The following is a 26353-nucleotide window of genomic DNA, read 5'->3' as shown; positions in this document are numbered from 1 at the left end:
TGTTTAACATATATAACAACTCCCCCTTTCTTCCCAGGAGCAGAAGATATAAAATGAGATCCCAAACGAGCATTAACTAAATATTTCTGATCTTTAAGTAAAATATGAGTTTCCTGTAAGCAAATAACATCATTAGTATGTTGCTTCAAATAATAAAAGATTTTTTTGCGTTTCTGAGGAGAATTCAATCCATTAACATTCCAGGTCAAAAACTTTGCCATCTCCCTTGGCACGCAGCCTGGAGAAGACACCATCAAACTCTGAAAGAGCTGCGTGTGTTGCATAACTCTTGGGTCTTGCTCCTCCCACCGGCGGTGATGCACTTCCAGGAGAACTCTCTTTAGGCTCTTTTTTACGTTGCTCCTTCTCTTTACGCTTATAGGCTGCACGGGTCATCCTCTGCTCTTTAACCTCCGTCTGGCGTTGCTTTACAGCTTCTATCATCCCAGCGGAAACCAAATCTAATGCCTCAGATTGCTGCTCAACTTCCTTGCCACTCAGAGATTTCCGACCAGATGAGGTTGAGCCTGCACCCAGGACCGAAGTATAAAAGTCTCTAGCTTTGTCAACTGTGTTCAATCTGTAACGTGTCCCAGCATGGCTCAAAACAATACCCATCGGAATTTCCCATCTAAATGGCATCGATCTAGCTTTAAGCTCATTGGTTAAAAAAGCAAAATCTTTCCTGCTTCTTAAAATTTTGGATGGGATTTCCTTTAAAATGATGACATCTTGGGCAGCAATCTGAAATCTTTTATTGTAAAAAGCTTGTATAATCTCATTCCGCAGGGACTTCTTTGTAAAATAAATCACCACATCTCTAGGCAAGTTCTTCTGCTTAGCAATCCAGGAGTTGAGCCTATAAATTTTTTCCACTTCTCTCTGTAATTCTCCTTTATCCATATCCAAGGCCAGCGCCAGATCAGTAAGGACCACCTCCACCAAATCTTGATTCACATCTTCCTTGAGGCCTCTGATCCTCAGGGCATACTCCATTTGTCTGTACTGAAACATCAAAATATCTTCTTGTGAGGAGTCCACCTTCCTTTCCACATCTTGAATTTTGTCATCCAAAGAGTCAACTTTGTCTTCCACTTCCTCAAGCCTTGCATCGAGCTTAACCACCACAGTAGCCAAACCTGAAACAGCTGCCAGTATATCTTGTCGTAATTCATTATTGTTTTCTTGCAATTTAGTCTTTATCCCCGTTATCTCTTCTTTGAGATCAGATTTAATTTCTGATTTAATCTGTGAGACAAATTGATTCATTTCCTCTCTCATTTGAACTACAATCTCTCCCATTATACCTCTAACCTCTTGTGCTGAAAGTCCAGATAGAGGAGGGGAGGGTGGTGGCTGAGCCGGTGGTACATGTTTAGATTGTTGTTGTAGCTGTGCAGTGGAAGTTATAGGAGAAGAAATAACCTTGGGTACTGAGGAAGGCTGCTGCCTCTTTGAAGCCATTTTAAAAAGCACAATTGTCACTTCCCTTTCCCCTCCAGCCAGGAAGGGAGGAGGGAAAAAAAAAGAAAAAATTTTTTTTAAAAAGAGACAAACTATAGTCCTTGAAAGTCCAGAGTAAATTCAAAGAATAAAAAATAAAAAAGCAAACAATTCAAAAGAAAAAATTCTAAGCCAAAAGCAAAAGTAAAGGCAAAAACCAATCCTTAAAAAGGGAAAGTAAAACAAAAGAGAAAGGAAAAAAAACTCCGACACTTTCAAAGCGCCATCTTAAATCCTTTCACTAAAATAACAAAAAAAAAAAGGAGGAATAATAGTAGAAATCAAAAAGTAAAAAAATTAAACACCTAAATTATAACAAAAAATCCTTTAAACTGCTCCGTCCGTTTAAAAATTACTCACCAGAATGCTATAAACACGGAGATAGAAGCGGCGGTTTCTTTTGCTTCCTAGGAAGCAAAAACAGCTGGGAGGCGGAGATCAGCAGGAGCTCCGAGGGAACACTCCTTTCACCCCCTCTAGAAACAAATCCAGAGGGGGTTCAGGGGTTCTACCTCTATCCCTGCACTCTCTGTCCCTTCCCTTTGCCCGGGAAGGGATTTCCGAGCCGCGGGCCAGCTGATGCACGCTGCGCTCCGCGGCTCTGACACTTCCCCAGCTGGACGGCTAAAAGCTAGCCGCCATCGCCGTCGCCTCACACCGGAAGCTCTTGTCATCTCTTTTTTGACTACGTCTAGCTTGCCTTGATTCATGGATCTTACATTCCAGGTTCCTATAGAGAAAAAATCTTTACAGCATCGGACTTTCCTTTCACCACCAGATATATCCACAGCTGAGCGTCCTTTCGGCTTTGGCCCAGTTGCTTCATTCTTTCTGGCGCTACTAGTACTAGCCCTCTGCTCTTCCCCAGTAGCATATTGGACACCTTCCGACCTGAGGGGCTCATCTTCCAGCGTCATATCTTTTTGCCTTTTAGTACTGTCCATGGGGTTTTCATGGCAAAGATACTGGAGTGGTTTGCCATTTCCTTCTCCAGTGGATCACGTTTTGTCAGAACTCTCTGCTATAACCTGTCCATCTTGGGTGGCCCTGCGCAGCATAGCTTATAGCTTCATTGAGTTACGCAAGCCCCTTCGCCACGACAAGGCAGTAATCCATAAAGGGGAGGTTAATGTAGTCCCTGGCATATTGTGGTATTCCTGGGGTCTGTCCCTACTTTGATGACGTCCTCATTGCTGGGGAGTCATCTCAAAATCTAGCAGAAAGATTAAGGGCTGTCTTGCTTCATTTCCGCCAAGCAGGCCTTAAATTGAAGCAAGACAAATTCAAAATAGGAGTCACTTCCACTGACTTCTTAGGCTTCAGGATTGATGCTCAAGGCATCCACCCTGCTGAATCCAAGCTTTAAGTGATTCAGCAGGCCCCAAGTCCCAAGTCCAAGAGTGAGCTGCAAGCTTTCTTGGGGCTCTTAAATTTCTATCACTCATTTCTCCCACATAAGGCTGCAGTAGCAGACCCCTTACACTGGCTCTTAGACAAGCAGGTGCCATGGCAGTGGACTAAAGTCCATGAAAAGAGTTTCAATGATGTTAAGGTCTTGCTCTCTTCAAATGCTGTATTAGCGAATTTCAGTGACCAGCTGCCTGTGTGCATCGCATGCGATGCATCTCCTTATGGGGTGGGAGCAGTACTTAGCTACCTGAAGGCTGATGGGACACAAATCCCTGTAGCATACTATTCAAGGACTCTGTCATCTGCAGAGTGGAATTACGCTCAGATTGACAGAGAAGCCTTGGCCATAGTGGCTGGCATAAAGAAATTCCATGATTTCTTATATGGCCGCCACCTCACGTCTACACAGAGCATAAGCCTCTGCTGGGTTTGTTTACAACTAACAAACAGACACCACACATTATTTCTCCACATATGCTAAGATGGTCAATTTTCCTGTCAGCATATGATTATACACTCATTCACAAACCTGGAAAAGAGATGGGCCACACAGATGGCCTCAGCAGATTACCTCTCAAACAAATAGAGGCAGATCTTGCTCCTGCTATTAATATTCTTTCCATTCAGGAGTTGCCTGAATCTCCCCTCAATGCTAGGGACGTAGCTGCAGAAACTGCCACTGATCACACGCTCACATGCATGCTGATATGGGTCTTGTCAGGATGGCTTGATACGTGTCCAAATATGGAGTTTCAAAGCTTCTGGCAAAGGAAGCACGAGTTTCTATGTTCAAAAGGTGCCTGTTATGGGGTAGTAGGGTAATCATCCCAGCCTCATTGAGGTCTAAAGTCTTGCTCTCTCTGCATGAGGGACATTCAGGAATAGTAAGGATGAAAGCATTTGTGCGCAGCCATCTCTGGTGGCCTGGGCTCGATAAAGACATCAAGGCCCAGGTTCATGGGTGCCAAGTGTGCCAACAGTCAAGGCCTGAAATGCCCCAGGCCCCTGTACATAGGTGGGAGGAAACACAAACCCTTTGGTAAAGGGTACATATAGATTATGCTGGGCCCTTTCAGGGGCAATTCTTCCTTCTTCTCATTGACAGCCATTCCAAGTGACTGGAGGTTGTTCCTGTTTCCTCCACTACTACTGCCAGGACCATCCAGGTGTTAAGAGGAATTTTCACCTCACATGGACTTCCAGATGTCCTGGTTTCAGATAATGGCTCCCAATTTACCTCTTTTGAGTTCCAGGCTTTTCTTCAAGCCAACCTGATCCAGAATGCGACTTCTGTTCCCTTCCACCCATCTTCCAACTGCCAAGCAGAGAGGATGGTGCACACTACCAAAGATGTTCTCAAGAAACTGACTTATGGTAACTGGCATCACAGGTTAGCAGATTTCCTTCTTGCATACCTTGCACAGCCACAGGGAAGATCCCAGCAGAACTCCGCTGGGGTCACTGCCTCATCACCAAACTGGACAGGTTGCACCCAGACTGGGTGGCTTCACTGGTGTCACAGCCGTGGGCACCTAGGAGACTTCAGGTGGGTGACCCGGTCTGGGCAAGGAACTATGGGCTGGACATCTCTGGGTCACAGCAGTGGTATGCAAGGTCTCTGGGCCTGTCATACAAAGTGGCCTTGGATGATGGACATGTTATTCGCAGACACATCGATCAACTGCGCTGGAGGCTTAACAGCCACGCTTCCACTCCTGGCTCTGCTCTGGGGGGGGGGACCATAATCTGCATTCTGGTTCACAGTTTCCCAGTTCTAGTAGTGTCTCCCAAGCTGCTGAGACTGCCACTGAGGCTGTTTGGGGGTCATCCCTGGATTCCGCAAGTGGTCCAAATGGAATTCTCCAGGAAGGGGGTCATCCCGCACATCAGTTGTTACTCCAGGCAAGGAGTTGCACCGGGGGTATCCACACAACTCAAACACAGCCCCAGACAGGGAGTTTCACCAGGGGCACTCTCACAGTTCAGTTATTGCTCCAAAAAGGAAGTCTCTAGAAAGGGGGTTTGCCATGGAGGCGGCTCCTGACTCTGGCACCTCCGGCATGTACATGGGGGCTATGGAGTACTGGGGCAATTTCGCCACTCAGGCCACTCCAGCTGCTGGCCTTGGGCTCGAGGGACAGTGCTCCCAAGAGGAGTCCATTGTGGACTCGGGGACTTCCACCCCTCCAAGGAACTCTGGCTTGGACTTAGAGGGTCCAGCCAGTCAGCAACTGAGTGGGTCACCTGGGTCCTTGGGGCACCAAAGTCCTGGTCTGCCTAGCCTGGTAGGCGAGCAGGTAGGCCAGGCACACCCACCGACCATTAGAAGGTCACAGCGGGCCAAGTGCCCACCCTAACATCTTGGAGACTATGTGAGGTTTCTGTCAAGCAAAAAGGGAACCTTGCAGGTCTTGAACAGGATGCTGATTAACACTCAGTACAGAGTGTTAGCTACAATATATGATTGTGGGTGTATTTTTGTTTAGTTAAAATAATTATTGTGTACACGTGTTCTGCCTGTGTGCAGGCCATTGTTCTGCCTGTGTGCAGGCCACTACTCCCTGCCCCTTGAACAAATGTGCCTCTGTGTACAGCTAAGGTGTATTTTATCTAGGGGGGAGGGCGTTGTGTCCTGGGCCTGCTGAAGTATTCAGCAGGATCAGAAATGTTGCAAATGGTCCCGGGCAGACCAAAAGCTGCCCGGGACCAGACTGGCTGTTGCCAGCCTTGTGTGCATGTGCAAGGCGTGAAAACAGCCAGCTTCTTATTGGCTGACACTGTCTGGGTTCAGGACTCTATAAAAGGCCTGCATGCCTTTTGGTTTTTGCTTGATTGTAAGGAGAAGATCAATAAAGAGATTACTTGTTCATCATGTGTCTTTGTCTAATGCCTAAGAACCGAATACATAAAAGTTCCCATAACACACAGTGCCATAAGAGTAAAGTTTTTGGTTCTTGTCTATTATCTATTGATTCTATATTAATAGCAAATGAAAGATCCAAACGTTTAATATTCTTTTACTAACTGCTCTTTTTGATGAGACATTGTGGTTTGAGTTTGATATGGAATTTTGACTAATCAGTAAAAATCTTATCAACTGCTCATATTGATCAATCAACAAGAGGGGAGGGTTATTTGCAAGAGTAACTGGGAGATGCTGGCAGTCAATCAACTGCATATGAGGGAGACATAGTTGGGATGACAAACAGAAAACAATTGTAAATATAACTTAAAAAACTACCGACTACTGGAGATGTGTTGATCATTCTTACTAGCTATAGAACTAGTCATAGATATGATTAAACCTGATTTTTGCTAAATCAATTAGCTCTTCCTCTTGGTCTCAAAGGAGCTTTTTCAAAAGGCAACTGGATTGGGTTTTTTTCCTTTGAGGAAGAAGCAAACATTTCGCTTCTCATCCAAAAAGCTTCATCAGTTGTGATAATGGAGGGAATAGAAGAATAAGTACTGATCCGATGATTGTGGGAGAGGGGGAGTGGAAGGATTGTATTTCTTTGCAGTCATCTGGTTGTTAGCACTCTCCAAGAGAGCTCTTGGGGCCATATGGGGGTTTATTTTTGCCCTCAGGGTCACATGAATCAGAGTGCAGCTGGTTATGGAATCTTCTTGGAACTACTGCAAGGGCTGCATTTTAAACTGGAGATAGGGGATGTCTTATCCCTCCCCCTCTCTTGAGAGCGGGCTGCTCAATGTTAACATGAATGGCCTATTTTATTCCTCTTTCAAACCAATGATCCTCTCTATCCAGAATATGGACCACGCTGCCTTCAAAAAAGTGACCTTTGTCTTTCAAATGCAGATGGACAGCTTAATTTTGTCCTGATGGGTTTCATCTCCTATGTTGTGCCATGCACCCATGGAATGGTTATTTTGTTTCACTAATGTACACATTGGCACATGTCTCACTGTATCATATTGCATATATCACATCACGCTTAGTTTGTGTCTGGGTGTTTTATCCTTGGGATGGACAAGCTTCTGTCTTAATACATTCTTGGGTTTAAAATGGACTTGTATGTTGTATTGGTTGAAAATTCTCCTGAGTTTTTCAGATATTCCTGCAACGTACGGAATGACAATGTTGTTGTTCTATTCTTTTTCCCAAAAGTGCTTTTTCACAAGGCAACTGGACTTTGTTTTTTCTCTTTGAAGACATTTCACTTCTCATCCAAGAAGCTTCTTCAGCTCTGACTGGATGGTGGGGAATGGAAGGATTTATATTCCTTGCAGACAGCATTCTTTGATTGATGCCACCTGGAGGCTTATCTATGTCGTCAGGATCACCTGAGCTTCTGCCTTGTCCACCCCAAGGATAAAACATCCAGACACAAACTGAGCAATGTGGTATATGCAGTACAATGCAGTGAGCCATGTGCAGATCTATACATTGGGGAAACAAAACAACCACTTCATAAATGTATGGCACAACATAGGAGAGCAAGCCCATCAGAACAAGATCCAGTAACTTTTTGAAAAAGCAACTTTGAGATAACTCTGACCTGGATGACTGAGAATCTCCATAGACACTCTTCCTCTTAGCCTACCTTAGAGAACCCATAGAGATTTGTTCCATATTATTGGCAGTATTGATTTCCTACAGGCCCCACCCAATGTCTTTTCTTCTGTTTGTTCACATCAGAGTCTGATTAAGATATTTCGTGTTTCATATCAGCTGCCTCTTTTCTTATGAAATGATTAATTATTATTTCATTTCATATTTTTAAATTAATGTTCTGCCCCACAAAACCATGAGATAATATACAATTTTAAGAATGAAATAATATAATACTATAATACAATCCCCAAACCAATAAATACACTTTTTATGAATCTCAGGTTCTTTCTTACTATTAAAATGACATGTAGATATTTTTCTATTATTTTCTATTCTTCCTTAACCCCAAGCAAAGTATATAAATTGTATCTTTATGCAAACATGTTATTTTTGAATAGACCATTATAGCTGTTTTATTTCAATGTCATATATATAGTCCTGGATATAGCTGTTTTGAAACTGCATGTTGTTTTTTTCTCTGATAGGTTCTATCACTGGGAGCAGATGTCCTGCCAGAGTATAAGTTGCAAGCACCACGCATCCATCGATGGACTATTCTGCACTACAGCCCCTTCAAAGCAGTATGGGACTGGCTTATCCTACTGCTGGTCATCTACACAGCTGTCTTCACTCCCTACTCAGCTGCCTTCTTGCTTAATGAAGACCAGGAGGAGAAACAAGCAGACTGTGGCTATTCATGTGACCCCCTCTATATAATTGACCTCATTGTAGACATCATGTTTATAATTGACATTGTCATTAACTTCCGCACTACTTATGTCAACATGAATGATGAGGTAGTCAGCCACCCAGGAAAGATTGCTATCCATTATTTCAAAGGCTGGTTTCTCATTGACATGATTGCTGCCATCCCCTTCGATTTACTCATATTCCGCTCTGGATCTGATGAGGTGAGATATACGTTATCTTACACTGAGGATATATTTGACAGCATGTGATATTTGTCAGTTGTCAGGTGAATATACTGAATATGTCATGGATTTTTAAAGGATTGTAGAAAATTTCCAGAAGTGGATGTGCCATGAATCATTTTGCTTATAGAACCTCACTATCCACAATACTTTATAGGTTGCACCACAGCTCTATGTTCAGAGCTTTTTAAACACTAGCTATTGCTCTAATGCCAATTACACAATTAATAATGCACCAATACCTTGATGACTCTGGATAAGATGAACAAGGTTTGTAGGCATTGTTGGGATTTCTGGATGTTTTAAATGCTCTCATCTAGAAAGAAATCTACAGCTTATTTGGGGGCAGATATAATTTTTCTGGAGCTAAAAAATCTTTAAAAATTCTGACCTTAAGGAATTGCTATTAGAGAATAATAGTTAACATTTCATAAAATCTCATAGATGCCTTAAAATGCAAAAAAGTAAAATATGTATAGACAGACATATATTTTAAATGACATTATGTTCAGAATATCTATCTGGAAAATATTTCCTCTGTATGCTTTTTTCCTCTTTCTTAAAAAAAGAAGAAGAATGCATTTGCAAGGCAAGTATGACATTTTTCATGCATCTGTTAGATTGATTCAGCATGTGCCTATTAAACATGGAAATAAGATCCAGAAGTCCTGCCACTAATTCATTGTTTGTTCTTCACTTTCTGCACATTTTCTTTCTTTTCCTCTCTCTAGACAACAACTCTGATAGGGCTTCTAAAGACTGCACGGCTGTTACGGTTAGTGAGAGTAGCCCGCAAGTTGGACCGCTATTCAGAATACGGGGCTGCTGTACTCTTTCTGCTCATGTGCACATTTGCTCTCATTGCCCATTGGCTAGCCTGCATTTGGTATGCCATTGGCAATATGGAAAGGCCCTATATGAAGCATAAGATTGGATGGCTGGACAACCTCGGTGACCAGATTGGCAAACCCTACAATAACAGTGACCTCTCATCTGGCCCTTCCATCAAAGATAAATATGTGACTGCTCTCTACTTCACATTCAGTAGCCTTACCAGTGTGGGCTTTGGCAATGTCTCACCCAATACCAACTCTGAGAAGATTTTTTCCATCTGTGTCATGCTGATTGGCTGTAAGTGCTTCTGAACCTTCTCTGTAAATTTAATAGTATCTCCCTCTCAGCAATAGCAACATTTAATTTAAAAAAAAATGTTTCTTCCAAGCATGTCTGAGATTTTCTGGCATGAATCCAAAGTCTGCTCTTCTTTTGAGATACAGTATTAGTGATATCCACTGGAACAGATAGCTGAATCATCATAAATAGCTTGAAGGAATCAGCATAGGAGGAACCAGCTACATCTAGGCCAGTGGTTCTCAACCTGTGGGTCGGGACCCCATTTGGGGTCGATGACCATTTCATGGGGGTCGCCAAACCATGCTGTCTGCCATTTTTTTCCCTTTTTCCTAGCTGTCCTACTCCCTCTTATTGGTGGCCACACCCACTTGGGGGTCACCACAACATGGGGAACTGTATTATGGGGTCACGGCATTAGAAAGGTTGAGAACCACTGATCTAGGCTGTTATTGGTTCTTAACTTCTGCAAAGGGAGGTGGAAAGAATCTATACAGTAGCATATAATGATTTTGAGCAGAAAACAAAAATTTGGCCCATATAGTTAGTACACAAATGCAAGTTAAAACCCACATTTATTCATGATCTCTGCATCAGGCATATGGATTTTCCCATAGACAGATTCCCCCTCCCCCAGTACATTCTAAAGCCAGGTTTAGGGCAGGACTACACTGCCCACTGCATATACTGCTACATTTAATAGAAGTAGCACAAAATATCTCAGTTCATCTTTTCCACTCACAGCAACATTCTCCTTTTTCTCTCAGGCAATGTTGAACTCTTGAATTTTTTGTTTTGTTTTTGATGATGGTGATGGTGATGATGATGATTGTTAAGTCCTCCGTTCAATGGCGAATGATGAGGAGTCATGACGAAGTTAACAGCTCTTTATTTACAATCACCAACACTCGAACGAACAGACAGGCTCACAGACCTCTCTCTTAAAAGCGACCAGAGACCCAGACAGAAACATAATAAACTATCTGGCGTTTCACGCGCATGTGCACAAGACCAGTGCCACTCAGTCTGGTCCTGGGCAGCTTCTGGAATGCCTGGGACCATTGCAACGTCCCGAGCTTGCTTTTGCAGGCTCAGGACACAACACCCCTCCCCCCTAGATGGAATATGCCAGTACACCCACAACCGTTATTCCTTGGGGAGAGTGTTATAAAGTTCCAACAATGAAATGCACTGAATGTGGAATACTCAAGGTTGCATTCAAACACAACCCTTCAACCTGTTCCAGAATAAATGTATCCAAATTAAATTAAAAGAAAAGTAAACAAAATAATCTCTTAACCATGGTCCTTGCGATCAGGCCCCTTGGAACTTGACAGCAACCTCACAAATTCCCTAAGATATTTGGGTGGGCACTTGGCCTGTTGCGACCTCCTAGGGCCAGGAGAGATTTCCTGCCCCCCTTGTTCCCATACCCGGTGAGGCAGGCCACTTTGTGGCTGCCTTAAATTGTCCGGGGACCCTGGTGAAATTGCCTGGCCCCCCTGCTCGCCTACCAGGCTAGGTAGGCCAGGGCTTTTCTGCCCCAAGGACCCGGTTGACCTGCCCATCTGCTGGCTGGCTGGACCCTCTAAGCCCAAGCCAGCATACCTTGGAGGGGTGGTAGTCGCCGGTTCCACAATGGACCCTTCTTGGGAGCACTGTCCCTTGAACCCAAGGCCAGCAGATGAAGAGTGCTGGGTAGCGGGATTACCCCAGTGCTCTGTAGCCCCCAAGCATGTGCCTGAGGTGCTGGAATCAGGAGGCGCCTCCCTGGCTACCTCCTTCCCTGTTGACCTCCTTTTTGAAGCAATTGCGGAATTGGGCCATCCCCCATGCTGTATTTCTTGTTCTCTTGCAGTTTGTGAGTTGTGTGGATACCCCCGATCAGTCTCCTTGTCTGGAGCACTATCTGTCATGTGTGAATAATGTGGATAACCCCAGTGTGACTCCCTGTCTGGAGTAATTGTAGATGTGTGGGATGACCCCCTATCCATTGAATTCCTGTTCCAAGTGCTTGCGGAACCTTGTGATGAAACATCCATGGCCTCAGCAGCAGTTAGTGAAGACCTGTGAAACTGATCCCCAGAGTGCATATTATGATCCTCCTTACCCCCAGAGCAGAGCCAGGAGCGGAAGAGTGAGAGTCCAGTCTCCATCGCAGCTGGTCTATGTGCCTGCGAAGAACACAGCCATCTCCCAAGGTCACTTCATATGACAATGGCCCAGAGACCTTGCAGACCACAGCTGTTACCCAGAGATTACCAGGCCTATAGTTCCATGCCCAGACTGGATCGCCCACTTGGAGTCTCCTAGGTGCCCGCGGTTGTGACACCTGTGAAGCCACCCGGTCAGGATGCGACCTGTCCAGTTTAGAGATGAGGCAGTGACCCCAGCGGAGTTCAGCAGGGCTCTTCCCTGTGGCAGTGCATGGTATGGTGCAGTTTGCAAGAAGGAAATCTGCTAACCTGTGATGCCAGTTACCGTAAGTCAGTTTCTTGAGGGCCTCTTTGGTGGTGTGCACCATTCTCTCTGCCAATCCGTTGGAGGATGGATGGAAGGGAGCCAAACTTGCATGGCGGATCAGGTTGGCCTGAAGAAAAGCCTGGAACTCAGAAGAGGTAAATTGAGGACCGTTATCTGAAACCAGAACATCTGGAAGGCCGTGTGATGCAAAAATTCCTCTCAACACCTGGATGGTCCTGGCAGTAATAGTGGAGGACACAGGAACAACCTCTAGCCACTTGAAATGGCTATCAACAAGAACCAGGAAGAATTGCCCCTGAAAGGGCCCAACATAATCTATATACACTCTAGACCATGGAGTTTGAGTTTTCTCCCACCTATGTACTGGGGCCTGAGGCATTTCAGGCTGCGACTGTTGGCACATTTGGCACCCGTGCACCTGGGCCTCGATGGCTTTATTGAGACCTGGCCACCAAAGATGGCTGCGCACAAGCGCTTTCATCCTGACTATGCCAGGATGTCCCTCATGCAGAGAGACCAAGATTCTAGACCTCAATGAGGCTGGGATCACTACCCTGCTACCCCATAACAGGCATCCCTTGAAAGTGGAAAACTCATGCTTCTTGTGCCAGAAACTTTGGAACACAGTATCTGGACACTTGTCAGGCCATCCTGACAACACCCATGTCAGCATGCGTGTAAGCGTGTGATCAGTGGCAGTTTCTGCAGCCACATCCTTAGCATTGAGGGAAGACTCAGGCAACTCTTGAATAGAGAGAATATTAATAGCTGGAGCATGATCCGGCTCCAATTGGTTCAGGGGTAGTCTGTTCAGGCCATCTGCATGACCCATTTCCTTTCCTGGTTTGTGGACTAATGTGTAGTCATATGCTGACAGGAAAATGGACCATCTCAGCATACGAGGAGAAATAATATGTGGGGTCTGTTTGTTAGTAGTAAACAAACCCAGCAGAGGCTTGTGGTCAGTATAGACCAGTGGTTCTCAACCTGTGGGTCGGGACCCCATTTGGGGTCGAACGACCATTTCACGGGGGTCGCCAAACAACGCAGTCCGCCATTTTTCCCCCTTTTCCTTAGCTGTGCTACTCCCTTTTATTCTATTGGCTTTTGAAAGTCAATAGAATAGACTCTCTTGAATAGAGTCTAATTCTATTGACTTTCAAAAGCCAATAGGAATTGTCCAGGCTGTCTCTGCCCTGCTGAGCCCGCCAAAAGTCCCATTCTGCAAACGGTGCTGCACCAGTTGAGTAGTCCTCGACTTACGACCGGTTGAATAGTCCTCGACTTACGACCGGTTGGGAGTCACGGCATTAAAAAGGTTGAGAACACTGGTAGAGACCGTGAAATGGCGGCCATATAAGAAATCATGAAATTTCTTAATACCAGCCACTATTGCCAAAGCTTCTCTGTCAATTTGAGCATAATTCCGTTCTGCAGAAGACAGAGTCCTTGAATAATAAGCCACAGGGACCTGTGTCCCATCAGCCTTCAGATGGCTAGTACAGCTCCCACCCCATGATGCAAACAGGCAGTTGTTCATTGAAATGAGCTAAAACAGAATTAGATGTGAGCAAGCCTTAACCTCATTGAAACTCTTGTCGTGGACTTTCGTCCACTGCCAAGGAGCTTGCTTGTCTAAGAGCCTATGTAATGTCTCTGCCACAGCAGCCTTATGAGGAAGAAATTTAATAGACCTAAGAAGGCTTGCAGTTCACTCTTGGATTTAGGGCTTGGGGCCTGCTGTATGGCTTGCAATTTCGTTTCAGCAGGGTGAATGCCTTGAGCATCTATCCTGAATCCTAAGAAGTCAGTAGAATTGACTCCTATCTTACATTTATGCTTCTTTAGTTTAAGGCCTGCTTTTCGAAAACGAAGCAAAACAGCCCTTAATCTTTCAGCTAAATTTTGAGATGACTCCCCTGCAATGAGGACATCATCGAAATATGGACAGACCCCAGGAATACCTCAAAGTGTGCTTTCCATGACACTTTGGAATATGCCAGAGGCTACATTTATTCCAAATTGCAGCCTCTTAACCTTGAAAGGTCCATGGGGTCGCGATGGGTCGGACACGACTTCGCAATTAACAACAACAACAACCTTGAAAGCCCCCCTGTGAGTTACAATAGTTTGGCCTCTGCAGCTGCCTCATCAACAGGTAACTATTGGTAGGCCTGTGCCAGGTCAAGCTTAGCAAAGATGCAGCGTGGCTTACCACAGATATTGGATAAGCGTGCTGTTGCAGCACCTTATTCAGTGTGCACTTGTAGTCTGCACAAATACGTATGTCCCCATTAGCCTTTAGAGGCGTTGCTATGGGGATTTCCCATGGACTTGAATCCACAGGTTCTAAAATGCCCTGCTGAAGCTATTTGTCCAGCTCAGCATCAATTTTACTCTTAAAGGTGAAAGGTACCCTGATGGGCGTGACGGATGGGTCTAGCCATAGCGAGAGGGGAGGCCCTTTGTAGGATCCTAACTCTGAACTAAACACATCTGCAAACTCCTTGCAGACTTCTGCAAGGCTTGACGTTTGTAAATTGTGCAGCCCAGTAACCTGGATTCCCAGGGCCTCAAACCAATCAAGTCCAATAAGGCTTGTTTGTTCACCCCCAACAACCACCACATCTAGGGGACCTTCAAAATCCTTATACTGTACTCTAAGGGTGGCCTCCCCCTTAACACACACCATAGAATTCTGAAAATCTGTAAGTATTAGGTTTGAAGGCCTGAGTTTAACTCGAAGGCCACTGCTACTACATATCTTTTTTAAGGTGTTATTGGAAATAATGGAAATAGCAGACCCGGTGTCCAACTCCATTGATAAAGGAACCCCTTGCAGCCTTACATTAAGAGAAAGCTTCTTCTAAAGGGGCTTGTGTGTTCCTGTCCTCAAAATACTCTTGCGCGATGCGCATAAACCCACCCTATGTTGGCTTGGGACCCTGATACCTTTCAGATGCAATTCTTCATGAGGTTGAACCTTCTGGCAACCCAAACAGATGGCTGTGATGTGGCCCTGCTTGCCACATGCTGTGCAAATGGCAGAATGGAACCTGCATTCAGTTCGCTTGTGGCGTCCTCCACACCCGAAGCATTGAAGAGATGCTTTGTCCTTGTCCAGACGCTCCTTCTGCCTCCTTCCTGCTGGCTGGTAAAGTCTATTCAACTCTTCTTCAGGATCCGCGTCTGACCCTTCTTGGATGTCCTCTTGGTGGATGGTAGCAGTCTCTGGAGGGCTTCTGGTGGGCCGTAGGGTCTTCACAGCTCTGCCTGCTGCTTCCTCAGCTGTCACCTCTCTCAGTGCATCTTGGAAAGAGACATCCTCTCTAGCAAAAATCTTCTGCTGTAAGTCTCTGTTCCTCAAACCACATACGAAGTGATCTCGCAGCCTCTCTTCCAGATCCTTGAACTCACAAGGTCTGGCTGCTTGCCTTAAGGCCACAATAAAATCTGTAGCAGATTCACCCAGCCTCTGGTCTCTCTGTTCAAATGTGTGCCTCCAAGCAATAACAGATAACTTTGGCTGGAAGTGTTCCTTTAGCATTTTCTTCAAGTCAGTATAGGTTACTGACTCTAGAGATGCAGGGGCCACCAGATTCTTTGCAATTTCAAATACTTCCTGTCCACAGACACACAAGAGAGTTGCAGCCTTCAAGCCATCTTCTCTAACTTGATTCACTCTAAAGTAATTCTCAACCCTTGCAACGTAGGAATTCCATCTTTCAGGGTGTGAGACATCAAAATCAGACAAACACCCAATCTTCGCCATCATACTTCTACTACCTTCACCACTCACTCCTCTGTAAACTTCTGGGAAAGGGTCTTTTAGCCAAGCTCACCCTCCAGCGACGCTATACTGGCAGGCTGGGACACTGATTCCCTCTGCAGGACTTCCTGGGTGAGTCCTTAAACTGTTTCTTTTAGTTTGAAAGGAATCCCACCTTCGTCGCCAGTGTTAAGTCCTCCGTTCGATGGTGAATGATGAGGAGTCATGACGAAGTTAACAGCTTTTTATTTACAATCACCAACACTCAAACGAACAGACAGGCTCGCAGGCCTCTCTCTTAAAGGCGACCAGAGACCCGGACAGAAACATAAGAAAGTATCTGGCATTTTGTGCCTTTTACATGTGCACAAGGCCAGCACCACTCAGTCTGGTCCCGGGCAGCTTCTGGAATGCCCGGGACCTTTGCAATGTCCTGAGCCTACTTTTGCAGGCTCAGGACACAACAATGATGATGATGTAATTATTTTTGTTATTATAACTTTTTAGCAAGATATTTTTGCCAATGTTTACCTGAGAATTCCCCCTGCACTTTGGGCTAGGGACTTTTCCTTTGGAATTACTGTGAGAGTAGACATCCTCTGTGTAGGAGTGTGTGTGTGTGTGTGTGTGTGTGTGTGTGTGTGTGTGTGTGTGTGTGTTCCTCTGTGTCAAGCAGAAAACAATTGTGGAGTCTTCTGTACAGATTCTCAGACATTTTCCACGTAACACATCACAAATGCCTGTTGGAACTAGTATTTCAAGCCACTATATCAGGCACTTCTTATGCTTAGCTGTCAAAGCAGCCTCTCAAAATATTTATTATGCCTCAATTCTGAATGCTTCATTATTATATCATTGAAGGATGGCTCAGTCTATCATATCACTGATATGTCCTCCCCTTTTTGTCTAGTAGCCGTCTCTCCTGTTGATCTAGACCAAAACTGGTTCTGTTGGTGAATGCTGATCCAGAGCCACCGTTAACATTGAGCAAATATGTAATTGTTAACCATTCAAGATAGATCAAACTTGGAAACGAAAGACACCTAAGCTAATAATACTTTTATTATAAAATTTTAGTACAAAATCTTGCCATTCTGAATGTGCTTCCTCCCTCCCTTTATTTCCATGAGAACCTGGGAAATTCATATCTGAGATGCTCTCTTAAATTTCATTTCTGCCCTAGACTCAGATCTCTTTTATTTGACCCTTATCTTGGTTGTGGCTCTTCCTCTTGTTTCTCAAGGTTCCTTCTGCTCATTACATTAATGGCCCTGAGCTTCAAGAAATGAAGTATAAGTACTCCATCAGTCATGCTGTGGACTATGGAAAAACCATAACAAACATTAATCAAAATGATATATGGTTCTCAGATTTTGAGTCTCAAATCTCAGCCTCAGATTTGAGTTATTCTGCTTGATTCTGTTAGGGATCTAATGATTTTTTCAACTTTTGAGGATATTTGCCATTATCTGGAACATTGCTAAGACCCTTGGCTTCATAGTTAAAGATCTGTTTCCAACAATTAGCAGTCTAGCATGCACGTCTATACAATCACATTCCATTTTATCTATATGGTTTCTTAGTATAAATGACTAAAGGATCTTGACTTTGGTCCTCAGATTTACCATCTTGTTTCTTCTGGAAAGAACCAGTCTCTTACCCCTTCAATACCAGTTTATTTATTTATTTATTTATGAGACTTATATACCGCTTTAAGTATAAGCACTCTCTAAGCGGTGTACACCAGTAAGCAATGTATATATATATTTACATTGCCCCCAACAATCTGGGTCCTCATTTTACCTACCCCGGAAGGATGGAAGGCTGAGTCAACCTTGAGCCGGTGAGATTTGAACCGCTGACCTGCTGAACACAGTCAGCTAAAGTGGCCTGCAGTACTGCACCCTAACTGCTGCGCCACCTCGGCTCATACCCCTAGGATAAACTAAGGTCAATTAATTATTGCAGCTCAAGTCTTACTGCTAGAATCTCACATCTTCCACTTTGGGACTGAGCATGCATTGTACGCCCAATTTCCAACACACAATATTTTAGAAATCCAGATAATTAACAAAACTTCTCTCTCAAGTATCCAGGGGATAAGGAAATATACCAATCTGGAAGGAGGTAGCACTCTCATATTTCCATCTGAAGAAATATTAAAAAGATGACTTATTCTCTTAACTCATAACTCAAACACTGAATCCAACATAATGGTTCTGTTCCTGTTATTTTATTATACCAAAAGAGGACATTTTTTTCTCCCTCAGAATGTTAGTGATTTTACTTGATCTTGAGATATGCATGGTGACATTAGTATATATCTTTTATTCCTTGGCAATCTCATGGATGAACCTTTTTCATATTTCCATCAAGCTACAGTATATCTCTACAAATACTTGTAATTCATGATGAGTAGGATACCTTATCAGTTCCAATTATCCTTTCTGGATTTTCTTTAGCTCTGTCGATATTTATTACATGCATGGCATCCATACTATGCGATGCATAGTAAATTACCTGGATGTCAGACAGTTTATGGCATTCACAAATCTGGACCAGCAAGATCCAGCTTCTCAATCTTATCCTTTCTTCAAATATGGGTAACTTTTGAGAAAAGTCATAATCTCCCTTTTGGATGCTTAACTTCATAGAGGCAAGATATGATTTTCACAAGGAAAGATATTTCTACCATACAATAGGCAAAGAGACTATAAAACTGGCTTCTCAAAATATTTTAGGACATATGTCATTAGCTACAGATTATGCCCTTTGTACTACTGCACATAAAGCCACTGCTCTTAGGTGTATCCAGATAGTATCACCTAACATTAATAATTCCTGTTCTCAGATCACTATTTTAGATGCAGTGAAGGGATCCCTTCTACAGTATATCAAAATACTTAATCTACTGTAGGATGGGGCAGCCATTTTCTTCTATAATAATAAGAGAGATCTACTTGAAAACTGGCCACACAAAGCAACTGTACTATCCAGCATTCAGCAACAAAAAATCCTTCAAAATCATGGATCCATCCAATTATCATTCATTTATAAAAACATTAAGATACAATGGAAATTTTTAACTTTTAACCAAGCTCAGAGGGTACCAAGGATCCCAGAATTTTAACTGTCATGTAGTATGTCCAATAAATAACTCAATTTCTCAATCTTGTTTGACTTGTCTGAGAATGATACCAAAAACTGGAAAATTATGAGTTTGAGTTCAGCCTTAACCATCAAAGCCAGCTGGGTAACCTTGGGTCAGTCATTCTCAACCCAACTCAACTAATCTTATTTCCTCATTATTATGGGGAAAATAGGAGGAGGGATTTGTATTGGATATTCGTTTCCTTGAGTTAGGATGAATATAAAACAAACAAATAAATATTCCCAGCAGCTGCCTTGCAGATCTTTTCAGTTATCCCCAATGTTATCCCCAATGTTCTTTCTATGAATGTTAGGCTCAGAAAATCCATCCTAAAACACATTTTATTTATTAAACAATTATTAAATAAATAAATATTTTCATAGATTGGACACTTCAAGGGTTGATCATTTCATCTCTGGTGTCCCAATGTCCTTAAATGTATTTTAAGGTCAGTGCAAAATACATTTCTTTATTTGTTTTTTGACTGGCGCCTCCTTGGTCTCTTTCCACTGATTCCTCTACTAATGAAAGCCATTTCAGAGAGTACGTTGCTAATCTTATCCTTATTGTGCTACTATAGAATAAAAGCATGAATAGCACCCTTTTCTCAACCAGATCCGAAGCTAATGAAACTTAGTACCTCTTTTCAAGGAAAGTCTGTTCTTGGGTTATTATTTTTAATTTCATTTGGTAATTTCAGCAATGCCAGCAATACCAGAATTGAAAATATCCCTCATCAGCATAATAGTTCATGAGTGGTGTACAAAAACAGCATTTGTTGGTTTCTTCACCAATCTCAAAGCCTCTTATTATGCATTATTACCTTATTATTATTGAATCCCTGGCTACTTTGAACCCTTGGCTACTTGCCAAAGCAAAGGCATTTTATAAATAATATACAATATCCTTTAATGAGCAAGAATATTTCTGACTAAAAAAAAAAGATAGTCTTTCTATTGCTGTCAGTATATGCTGTTCCTGAAGTTTTGGGGAACATATGATCCCAGTAATCTCTGTACTCTCTTTTAGGTGGAAAGAAGAGGTTTTCTGATGTATGAACATGAGATTTGTCATCAACAGAAATTATATAAATAAAACAGTAAATGTATTTCAACCACATATTTTGAACTCAGCTGGATAAGGAAATTTTTTCTGGAATTCTTCCTGCTTGACAGAGGCTAGTTCTTTCCCAGTGATTTACAGCATTTTTTTTAGACTCATCCACCTGTTATTGTGCTGGCATAAGAGTAATGAAGACGGGCTTTATATCTCCTCAATAAATAGCTGGATGACACTGGAAGAGGCTATATGTCACAAGGGAGGAAATAGTGTGAGGGATGCAATTAACTCCCACACATATTAATATATTGTAGTTCATATCAAATCCATTTGAAACCATTTAATATGTCTCTCATCCACAAAGGCATACATACTAACACATACTGTCGCTACTTACAAATGTAAAAGAGAGGGGGGAGGGAGGGAGAGGGAGAGAGAGAGAGAGAGGGAGAGAGAGGGAGGGAGGGACTGCTATACAAATAGACCTTTGTCAATATATTACAACTGTCTGTAAAACTGGCCCTTATGTGTGGTGATGTATGCATATACAGTATTTAATTTTCTATTTCTTTTAACACTTGCTCTGTCTGAGAAAACGTCAGTCCCTTGCTTCTTTATCTTTACAGAAGAGTCATATCCTTACAGAACAGTCAGATAATTTGGCCCTCTTAAGAGATCCTTAAATTGCTTATATTAAGGTGACGAACTTTTTTAAAATGAAAAGGAGGACACAAATAAATTGAAGAAAAAATATTGTAAATAAAAGAAACATTTTATTCATTGCAACAATAATACAGACAACTTGCATGTGCAAAGTTTGCCAGCTGGGTGTTTTGGCGTGCTCAGGAGCAATTCCTATTGGCTTTCGAAAGCCAATAGTGGGAGTAGCACAGCTCATGCAAAAGTTGAAAAAAAAAAAACATCAAAAAAAGGTGCCGGAAAGCGGTTCTGAGCATTCTATGAGGGAAAAAAAAGCCCTGCAGATTAGTCTTCAAATATCGAAAAGGAAGACATGAAGGAGGACACTTTTTGAGGAAGGACAGAACTTACAAAAGGAGGACTGTCCTCCCTAAAGGAGGACGGTTGGTGTTGAGTCCTTCGCAAAAGGCAAGACACGAGAAGCAGTTGTAGTTCTCAGGTTTTCTTTTATTCTGTGTTCAGGTTACAGATGAAGGCTTCAGCAACGCCAAAAAGCTCCCAGCCTCTTATATAGGCAATTCCCGGGTCAATGTGTTACTTTTCCCGTGCCAGCACCCGCGCATGCGCACAGGTGCTGGCGACAGCCTGTCTGGTCCCGGGCAGCTTGCACCTGCCCGGGACTGCCTGCAAACGCCCCAAGCCCATTTGCAAGGCTCGGGACATAACACCCCTTTCCCCCAGGCTAAGACTACTACCAACATACAATTATTTCTTGATGCAGTGTTCTACTCCCCAGTGCTCCTACTGTTTACTGGCTTTTGTTTAGCCAGCAATGTTATGTAATCCTCTAAGTACTTAGGAGATTTCCTTGCTCTCTGTGACCTTCTCAGATTGGGTTTCTGACAGATGTTCCCTTACTGAAGGGAGACGTGAGCCTGTTCTCCTTATCTTGCCTTGGTGCCTTCCAAGGACTGTGCCCCAATGCCTGGCCTGCTTGCTCGCCCACCGGGCTCGTCAGGCCAGGGCTTCTGTCACTTTATGACCTGGTTGACCTGCCTAGCTGTAGGCCCTCGGGCCCCTTGAAGTGATAGCCACTGCTGGGCGTCTCTGTAGAACCTCCTAGGTCTGTCCAAGACCTGTCAGGAGGCTGTCCATTCCCTAAACCCCGTTCTGTGTCCGGGCTCATGTGGGTTTCTGTACCTTCACAAAACTGAGTTACTCCCTGATTTGGGCTAGAGGTGTTGCGGTCGGGACTTGGTTCCTCGACCACCTCCCTGTATGTTTGCCCCCTTGTAGGACTAGAGGTAAGGTCAGGCCAACTCTGGGGATTATGTGCCAGCTCTCTTGCGGGGTATGATTTATTGGGATGCTCCCGGGTGTCCTCCCTGACTGGAGTACTGTGCTGTGCAGGTGAATAGTGATTGTACCCCCGGGGTGACTCCCTGGCTGGAGTAGGCATGAATGCCTGGTAGTTGGATAGGCTCTTAGAATTCCTGTTTGGGGCACTCGTGGAATCTTGGAATGGGCCGTTTGTGGCTCCATCATTGGAGGTGGGCAGCAGCTCATGCCCCTCCCTTTGCTCTAAAGGGTCCCCCTCCCCCCTGGAAATGACCCAGGAGTCTCATCTGGAAGATCCCGCCTAGGGCGGAGTTGGTCGATGTGCCGGCGCAGGACACGACCGTTGTCCAGGGCTACCTCGTAGGATAGAGGACCTGTGACCCTGGAAATAGAAGCGGGGACCCATGTATGACCAGGCCCATAATTGCGAGTCCAAACCGGGGCACCCACAGGTAGTTGTCTAGGTGCCCTAGGGTGTGAGGTAGATAAAGGTAGTCTGTCCAGATGCAACCGGTCAAGCTTCGTAGTCAGTTTGCGCCCCCAGCGAAGTTCAGCTGGGCTTCTCCCTGTAGAAGTGGACGGAGTGGTGCGATAAGAAAGGAGAAAGTCAGCCAACCTGTGATGCCAGTCCCCATAGGTGAGTTTCTTCAAGGCGTCCTTGGTGATGCGAACCATGCGTTCAGCCATACCGTTGGTGGACGGGTGGAAGGGTGCAGAAGTGGCATGACGAATCATGTTGGCCTGCAAGAAAGCTTGGAATTCGGAGGAAGTAAATTGAGGGCCGTTGTCAGACACAATGACATCTGGGAGCCCGTGTGCAGCAAAAATCCCCCTCAGTACCTGAATAGTCTTTGCAGTGGTGGTGGATGAGACAGGTACAACCTCAAGCCATTTTGAATGGCTGTCAACGAGGACCAAGAAGAATTGGCCCTGAAAGGGCCCAGCGTAGTCAATGTGCACCCTAGACCATGGGGACTGTGTTTCCTCCCATCTATGCACAGGAGCTTGGGGCATCTCTGGGCGAGAGCGTTGGCACAGGTGGCATGCATGCACCTTAGCCTCAATGTCCTTGTCTAACCAGGCCACCACAAGTGGCTGCGCGCAAGGGCCTTCATTCGAACAATGCCAGGATGACCCTCGTGGAGGGAACCTAAGATCCTAGTCCTCATTGAGGTGGGAACTGACAACTCTGTTTCCCCAAAGCAGACAACCCTGAGAGGTGGACAACTCGTTCCTTTTAGACCAGAAACTCTGAAACTCAGGACTAGGACAGTGCTCAGGCCATCCAGACAAAACCCAAGAAAGGACACGTGAAAGTGTGTGATCTGTGCCCGATTCAGCGGCTACATCCTTGGCGTTCAGAGGGGACTCAGGCAAGGCTTGGATGGATAGAATGTTAACAGCTGGCGCAGGGTCAGCTTCTATTACTGTCAGGGGCAATCTACTGAGGCCATCAGCATGGGCCATCTCTTTCCCAGGCTTGTGAAATAATGAAAAATTATATGCAGACAAAAAAATAGACCACCTGAGCATTCTAGGTGAAATGATTTGGGGAGTTTGCTTACATGTGGTAAACAGTCCCAGCAGAGGCTTATGGTCAGTGAAGACCGTGAAATGCCTGCCATATAAAAAATCATGGAATTTTTTAATTCCAGCAACAACAGCTAAAGCCTCCCTGTCTATCTGAGCGTAGTTGCGCTCAGCAGAAGACAATGTTCTGGAGTAATATGCAACAGGAACCTGAGTTCCATCAGACCTGAGGTGGCTCAGGACAGCTCCGACCCCGTAAGGGGAAGCATCACAAGCGATGCACACAGGAAGGGACTCATTGAAGTGTACAAGTACACTGTTAGAAGTGAGCAAGGCCTTGACCTCATTGAAACTATTCTCATGTATTTGTGACCACTGCCACACTGCTTGTTTGTCTAATAGCCTGTGAAGAGGCTCAGCTACACTAGCTTTATGTGGAAGAAAAGAATTGTAGAAATTCAGGAGGCCCAGGAAGGCCTGAAGTTCGGCCTTAGACTTTGGCCTAGGTGCTTCTAAAATGGCAGTTAGTTTGGATTCAGCAGGGTGAATCCCAGCAGCATCAATTTTGAACCCCAAAAATTCAGTAGAAGGCACCCCTATTTTGCATTTGTCCTTCTTAAGCTTGAGGCCTGTCTTCCTGAATCTTAACAGGAACAGCCCTTAGCCTTTCAGCTAGAATGTGTGTGGAGTCTCCTGCAATTAAGACATCATCAAAGTAGGGGCAAACCCCCGGTATACCCCGTAGTGTGTTTTCCATTACGCTTTGGAAAATCCCAGGAGCGACATTCACTCCAAACTGTAGCCTTTTTACCTTAAAGGCTCCTCTGTGGGTCACAATAGTCTGAGCTATAGCAGCATCATCATCAACAGGCAGCTGTTGATACGCTTGAGCTAGGTCAAGCTTTGCAAAAACACGCCCCCCCCCTTGAGAGAGGCAGGATATGACTGACCACAGGAACAGGATAGGCATGTTGCTGTAATATCTTATTCAGAGTGCATTTGTAATCGGCACAAATGCGAATGTCCCCATTTGCCTTTAGAGGCGTGACAATGGGGGTCTCCCAAGGACTGGAGTCAACAGGTTCTAGAATTCCCTGTTGGATCTGTTTGTCCAACTCAGTGTCAATTTTACTCTTTAACGCAAAAGGGACCCTTCTTGCTTTAATTCTAATAGGAGTGACAGTGGGGTCTAGTTTTAAGGACACGGGAGGTCCTTTGAATGTGCCCAGCTGGGGGCTGAAGACATCTGTGAATTCTTTGCAGACTTCCTGCAGATTGAGTGTTTGTAAGCTGTTGAGCCCCGTGACGTGTATCCCCAAGGCCTCAAACCACTCGAGTCCTATGAGACTCGTTCATTCACCCCCTACTACTAATAGGTCTAGTGGACCTTCAAAATTCTTGTACTGAACGTTAAGGGTGGCCTCCCCCTTAACACACACTCTCGAATTCTGAAAGTCTGTTAGCACAATGTCAGAAGGCCTTAACTTGGCCTGAGTTCCACTGCCGGAACAAATCTTCCTAAATGTATGTAATGAGGTGATTGAAAGTGCAGACCCCGTGTCTAGTTCCATAGTTAATGGAACCCCTTGTAGCTTCACCTTGAGTGACAGCTTTTTCTTAATTGGCTTGTGTGTGCCTGTCCTAAGGATGCTCCTTCGCGAAGCACAAAACCCCACCCTATTCTGGCTGGGGACCCTGGTACCTTTCAGGCGTAATTCTTCCTGAGGTTGTACCTTTTGTCGGCCCAGATACACAGCTGCAATATGTCCTTATTTTCCGCACGCCCGGCAGATAGCGGAGCGGAACTTGCAGTCGGTTCTCCTGTGGTGACCTCCACAGCCGATGCACTTGAGGGGAGCTGAAGAGCTTCCTTTCTGGTTCCCTTCCTTCGTGGGGTGGAGACGGTCGACTTCCTCATCCGGATCCTCCTCGGAGTTCCCTTGGACTTCTTCTTGGTGCACGGATGCAACATCTGGACTGTTCCTGATCGGCCGCATGTTCTTGATGGCGCCGCCTGCTGCTTCTTCTGCGGTGACTTCTCTCAAGGCATCTTGGAAGGACAAGTCCTCTTTGGCAAAAAGCCTCTGTTGTAACTCTTGATGCCTTAGCCCACACACGAATCGGTCCCTCAGTCGTTCTTCAAGGTCCTTGAACTCGCAGTGCTTGGCGGCCTTTCTTAATGCGGCGATGTATTCTTTGGCCGATTCTCCGGATCGTTGATCCCTCTGCTCGAAGGTGTGGCGCCATGCAATGACGGACATCTTAGGCTGGAAGTGCTCCTTCAGTAGCTTCTTTAGATCTGCGTAGCTGACAGACTCTAATGGGACAGGTGCTGCGAGGTTCTCCGCAATTTCGAAGGCGTCTTGACCGCAGACACACAGCAGGGTGGCAGCCTTCAAGCTATCTTCCCTCACTTGGTTCACCTTGAGGTAGTTTTCCACCCTGGCTACGTAGGATTCCCACCTCTCTGGATGTGAGACGTCGAACTCCGAAAGCCTTCCAATTTTTGCCATCTTCAGGAGACGGGTGTATCAGCCGGCCTACCCCTGAATGCGCACTGGATTGGCAGGTAGCTGCCGAGTCAACGCCGTTCCGCTGTTCAGGACTCACTTGGGTAAGCTTACACCTTTTTTTTCTTTTCCGTCGGTGCAAGGCATCCCACCTTCGTCGCCAGTGTTGAGTCCTTCGCGAAAGGCAAGACAAGAGAAGCAGTTGTAGTTCTCAGGTTTTCTTTTATTCTGTGTTCAGGTTACAGATGAAGGCTTCAGCAACACCCAAAAGCTCCCAGCCTCTTATATAGGCAATTCCCGGGTCAATGTGTTACTTTTCCC

The 26353-nt window shown here is 44.7% G+C and overlaps 1 protein-coding gene across 8 annotated transcripts in view; it reads left to right on the top strand.

Annotated features, from left to right (window-relative positions):
* The window catches only part of KCNH6 (potassium voltage-gated channel subfamily H member 6), a 179208-nt gene that overhangs the window by 127154 nt on the left and 25701 nt on the right, over positions 1 to 26353 (top strand). For all 8 annotated transcript variants that reach the window (XR_005555194.1, XR_005555193.1, XM_039331548.1 and 5 more), the window contains 2 exons: positions 7975 to 8400; positions 9153 to 9552. Coding sequence is in view for 6 of the 8 variants with exons in the window: in XM_039331548.1 (XP_039187482.1) it covers positions 7975 to 8400; positions 9153 to 9552 (826 nt within the window). In the remaining 2 variants the exon portion in view is untranslated. The remainder of the gene's footprint in view (positions 1 to 7974; positions 8401 to 9152; positions 9553 to 26353) is intronic.

This window comes from Crotalus tigris, unplaced genomic scaffold (assembly GCF_016545835.1).
Source record: "Crotalus tigris isolate CLP2741 ecotype Arizona unplaced genomic scaffold, ASM1654583v1 scf7180000024437.13266115, whole genome shotgun sequence".
NCBI lineage: Eukaryota > Metazoa > Chordata > Lepidosauria > Squamata > Viperidae > Crotalus > Crotalus tigris.
The sequence above is the reverse complement of the archived record's forward strand: the minus strand, read 5'-3'. Positions and strand labels throughout refer to the sequence as shown.